This window comes from Tupaia chinensis, unplaced genomic scaffold (genome assembly GCF_000334495.1).
Source record: "Tupaia chinensis unplaced genomic scaffold, TupChi_1.0 Scaffold144741_1, whole genome shotgun sequence".
In the NCBI taxonomy this organism is placed as follows: domain Eukaryota; kingdom Metazoa; phylum Chordata; class Mammalia; order Scandentia; family Tupaiidae; genus Tupaia; species Tupaia belangeri.
Window position 1 is genome coordinate 213,391 of NW_006204601.1, and position 5,560 is coordinate 218,950.

The following is a 5,560-nucleotide window of genomic DNA, read 5'->3' on the forward strand; positions in this document are numbered from 1 at the left end:
CCGCTCGGCAACACACCCAGCAGCAGCTTCTGGCCAAGCAAGTAAAGGCCTTTCCAGCTTCAGCTGCCCTGGCCCCAGCCACACCAGCTCTGCAACCCATCCACATTCAGCAGCCAGCCACAGCCTCTGCCACCTCCATCACAACTGTCCAGCACGCCATCCTCCAGCACCATGCTGCAGCAGCTGCTGCCGCCATTGGCATTCACCCCCACCCTCATCCCCAGCCACTTGCCCAGGTGCATCACATTCCCCAGCCCCATCTGACTCCCATTTCCTTGTCTCACCTCACTCACTCAATTATCCCTGGCCATCCTGCCACCTTTCTCGCTAGCCATCCCATCCACATCATTCCCGCCTCTGCCATCCATCCTGGGCCCTTTACTTTCCACCCTGTCCCACATGCTGCCCTTTACCCTACGCTCCTTGCTCCACGGCCTGCTGCAGCAGCTGCCACTGCCCTCCACCTTCACCCACTACTTCACCCCATCTTCTCAGGTCAGGACCTGCAGCACCCCCCGAGCCATGGCACATGAGTTGGCAGGTGGGAGCCTAGGTAGTGCCAGGGAAGGTGACCTATAAGTCTTCCCTTGGGGGTGTTGAGCCATTAATACCAGCAAGTAGAAGCTGGGATGGGCAGTGTCTGACAGCCAAAGAATTGAGTTTTGGCTTGCAGGGGTGGGTTTAGATTTGAGGTTTGCTTTGGGTTTACTATCAGGGATTTTTTTTTTTTTTCTTCTCCTTATTTTTCCCCTCTCCTGTGTTTGTAAGCTAGGGAACACCAATAAGTGCTACCCACCCCTCTGCAGCAACATCTCTAAACCGTCATGTTTAAATAGCCCCCTTCTCACAGTACTTTTTAGTCCTTCACCCTTCTATAAATTTAAAAACGTTTTTCTCCTCTCTGGCTGGCTGGTTGTCACCAAAGCACTTGTTGAGGACCCATCTGGTCCTGCCTTCTCAGTGCCACAAGGAAGGCCAAGCCGTCTTTCTAGTAGTGATACCACCACTTTGGGGCAGTATCTTTGACCAATTCATTGGTGACCTTATGTTATCCCAGGTGAGGTTGAAAGGGAGTCTGGCCTGGAACCAGGTACAACTCAGGCTGCAATTAGATCCATTTCCCACCCAAACAGAGCCACACATTTGGCATTGTCCTTGTATCCCTCATCCCAGAAGAGGCATCTGCATATCCCAGAAAAGAAGATCTATCATGAATAGAAGCTTTGCGGAACACGGAGTCGCCCATGTGCTTCCCCAGGGAGGAGCTCATGTGTCTGAAGGGTATATTTTCTCCTGTCGTGTTGATGTTTCCTTCTTAATTTATAGGATTTTTTAATGTAAAAAAATTGCACTGAACTCTATAAACGTAAATGCTGCTTTTTGTAGCTCATATAAAAAAGGTTCCATATTTGTAGTATACTGCAATAATATTTTTTACATCCAGCTCTTTAAGTGATCCTTGTTCTGGTGGCTTTGTGTAAATATGTTTGCCCTAGTTGAATTAAGAAACTTTAAAGGTTATAAAACGAAAACAAAAAATAAAGTATTTGTTTTCTGCTAGATGCAAAAATGACTAAGCATGTATATTTTATCAAACTCATGTATTTTTTGAAGTTATGAACTATAAAAATGTTAAAACAACACTTTTTGCTGGGACAAAATGCTAAGTGATTCACTGTAGGTGGTGCCCCTGACACTGGGACTTTTGAGCTGATGGACAGAAATCAGCTGGGTGTGTGAGCAGAATGTTCAGTTGTGACAGTCTTCCTCACAGGCTTTGTTTTATACAGAGAAACAGGTAGACCCCACAGAGGAGGAGGGGAAGATTCAACAGCTTTATTCTCTGGAAGCAGTGAGAATCATTGGTTGTCTGGGGGGATTCTTGGGTTTTCCTGGGTCCCTTTTCAAGCAGTCTCTTTGCCTTCCTAGTATTTAGTCCCCTCTGACAATTTTTTAAATGTGCCTTTTGGGTTGCCTTGAAACTGAAGCAGAAGTAGACTGGAGGATGATAGAGTTGGGACAGTTTTTTTGTTTTGTTTTTTTGTTTTTTTTTCTCGTTAAGAGGTGAGCACATTTTTAGATCAAATACTTTGGCTCTATAGTTTCCATGTCTTCTTCCCAGCTAAGTTTAAGTGGTGAAAGTTCCTTTTCTCTTTTCTCCGATGACATTGACCATAGTAGTTACCACCTCAGCCCCGCCCTCCCATCTTCCTGCCTTCTACCCAGGCTCTGAGCCCTAACCCACACTGACCCAAAGCTGCTGGTATTGCAGTGTAGGTAGCAGTTCACTCTGGCATTTCTCTACCTGTTCCGATGATTAGAATTGGTTGAGTGATCACCTGACAGGAAAAACAACTTGCCTTGGCCAAGGCTCTGTGTTTCTGCCTGCCTTCTCAAATTCCCAAAAGAAAAAGATTTTGAGTTTCTGAGAAGCAGGCTCTTGATTGAGCCCCCTCTCCTACCTGTTCAGTGCTCCTCGTCTGATTCAGAAGCACCACTTTTTGAATAACTAGCACTGGAAAAATGAAATAATCTGAAGTGAAGGGACTCCTTTTTCTTTTCTTTCACCCCATGTAAATATTTAAATAATACAGTATTAACATTTTTTGTGCTGCTTCCCATTAGCTTGTAGATTGAGCCATATTCTGGCCACCTCTGCCTTCCTGGGGGCAGTTATCTTTAACTTCCAGAATAGTGATTTTAAAACTTAAAAAAAAAAGAAAAAGAAAAAACAAAATAACCTATCCTTACTTACAAGCATAACAGATTGTATTTAACTTTATCACATATGATAGAGATATATATGCTGTAAAATGAGGGAAAGGAACTTTCTAATAAACCAATGATTTGTGGAAACTTAGCAGAGTCTGTCGTGATTGTTGCCCCATCCACCGAAGTTGGGAAGGGTTGAAGTGGGTTATAACCTCTTGTTTAAAGTGATCAAGGAATAGATTCTTGTGAACTCAGTAGTTTGAGATGTTTGGAATTCTGCTTCTGAAAACAGGCTGCCAGAAGAGAGGTGAGGTATGGCTATGGGAGGAAGTAATTGTAGTTTTCTCTCCATCTTAGGTAGGGACCTTGGAATGCGCACCCTTTTTTCCACTCCTTTCCCACAAAAGTTTTTCGTGTCTTTCTTCCCATTTTTTCCATGTTAGATACTCAAGGGGACTTCAAAAAGTTTGTGGGAATGGAATTAAAGTATGAGTTTATTTTGACTCAAAAAACAAATCCATGCATGTTTTGGTAATGCACATTTTCCATTAATTTTTTAAATATACCCCGTCCCCTCCCCCCCAATAATCTGTGTAGTAGAATATATGGCATGTAGATGCTCCTCACTAAATAGGTTTTGGATAGCTGGATTTGATTTTTAGGATATTGGATTAATTTAAGGGCAGTAGGTTTACAAAACTCATCTGCCTGGCTTTTGTCCTTCAGGTGTAAGGAAGGGCCTGTAGGCCAGGTTTCAGTTACTCTCCTGCCCTTTAATACCGCCACAGTGAGTGCCGCCACTTGGTACAGGGAAATAGGTTCTAATTGTTGCTGAGAAGATAAAACTCTCTACTCTTCCATTTAAAGAAAAAAAAAATCACAAAAGAGACAAGGAAAGTAGCATGGGAAGCTACCATAGGTTTGTGGTGATGAATTGACCTCCCCTCTCATCCTCATCCTTTCGAGGAGTTGTGCAATGTCAGTGTCTTTCCTATTCTCATTGATACAGCATTTTTCAACCTTCAACTAAAAAGCAGCATTTCAATTTGAACCTAGAATTGGGTGCTCAGATCTACCAGTTTTCTTAAAATAGCAAAGATCCCTGCCTAGAAGGAAAGAATGTTAGAAATTGAAAAGTGATTTTTCTGAGAGCAGGGAAGGTAATGTGAAAGAAGCAGCCTGTCCTGTGTGTGTGCTCTGTGAAGTTAGCAACCGCTGCCTTGCTCAGAGAAGGCCTCAGTCACCTCTGCGTGAAGAGGGAAGTATTTCTATACCCTTAATGGCTAATTGAGGCCTCGTCCACCATTTCCATTCTTGTTGCCAGAAATACCTTCACCTCACCCTTATCAACTCATGTCTGAATTATTGTAGCATTTTCCTGGCTGGCCTCCCTGACTAGAGTCATTCCCTGTCCTGTGTAAACTTACTGGCTTTTCGGAATCTGAGTGCAATTAATTTTGTATTCACTATCTTGCAATAAAATCATGAGAAGACAGGAACCCATCCTCTGTTTTGTTTGTTTGGACTTTTTAAACTTTTACCTCTTTAAGTATCTTACATAGACTTGAGTACATAAGAAGCATTTTGATTATATGCTCAAGAAGGATGGGCTGGCTGGTGGTGTGGTGGTTAAGGGCACTGGACCCCCACATGGCCTACTGTAGTTTGAGTCCCAGACCTGGAGGCTTACTTTCTCACTTTCCCTCTCTCTGTCTCTCACTCTGTCCCTCTCTGATCAAATTTAAATAAATAAATAAAATGTAAATAAAATAATTAAAACACCATTATGCATCAGGACTTAGCACAAAAATATTCAAAAATTATTCCATTTTTCTTCCTTTAATCATGATACAGTGCATGCACAGGAGACCCTCTATAGGATCTGGTCAGTCCAGCCCATCAGGTCTTGAGCACTACCATGTATCCCTTGCAGGCTAACCAGGTTGGAAATTCAAACCTCAGTTTCCATGTGCAGTGTATTACTTATAGGCCACAATGCAGGCTCTAAAACATTTTTTTCAATTTTTTGGGCTAGGGCCAGCAGATGGCTTAACAGTTACATCGCTGGACTCCCACATAGTTGACTGCGGTTCAAATCCCAAACCCAGTGGCTTAAAATACACCAGGTGAAAAAAAAAAAAAATACACCAGGTGCATGTACGTGTGTGCCCAAAATCCCAAGAGGAGAATGGAGGATAAGGGATTGCAGTGTAGCCATCCCCCTGGGAGGTGATTTCTTGCTTTCTGTCTCTCTGGTGAGTGCATGTGCCCTGCAGCAAAAATCTCAATTAGAAAAAAAATTATTGGGCTTGGTGGCTTCAGAAACGTGTCAGGTACATGTACATGCATGCCCAAAATCCCAACAGGAGGGAGGGATGGAGAAGAAATTGTATGTAGCCTGACCATTCTCCATGAGAGATGCTTACTCTTCCTCTCTCTCTGTCCCTGGTGAAAGCACGTGTTCTGTATTCCCCCTTAAAAAATTCTCTCTTGTCCTAGCCAGTGGTGTAGTCCGTGACAAACCATTGGTGAATTGGGAGTGCTGGAAGCCACAGGGCCATTGTGCATTTGAATCCCTGGGTGTGTACCCAAGATCCTGACAAGCTGGAGGACTGGAGAAAGGAGGTCAAGGCATGGAAATACCTTGTCAAGGTGCTTCTCTCTCCCCCTTGCACATACTCTCTATCATAAGTAAAAAAAGAACCTCCAGCCTCCACACCACCAAGCACATTAAGTAGAAGCTCTACAATTAACTAAATGAAGACTTAATTGAACTTGGATTCATTGGAAGATGAATCTAGGATGGTTGAGGAGATAGAAAAGAGGGACCAATGTGTCAGCACACCTC

At 43.4% G+C, this 5,560-nt stretch overlaps 1 protein-coding gene across 1 annotated transcript in view; it reads left to right on the forward strand.

Moving 5' to 3' along the window:
• Positions 1–2,856, forward strand: part of GPATCH8 (G-patch domain containing 8) — a 93,115-nt gene extending 90,259 nt beyond the window's left edge. The window contains exon 9 of the mRNA XM_027767837.1: positions 42–2,856. Coding sequence (XP_027623638.1) covers positions 42–533 — 492 coding nt within the window. The 3' untranslated portion in view covers positions 534–2,856. The remainder of the gene's footprint in view (positions 1–41) is intronic.
• Positions 2,857–5,560: the final 2,704 nt, after the last annotated feature.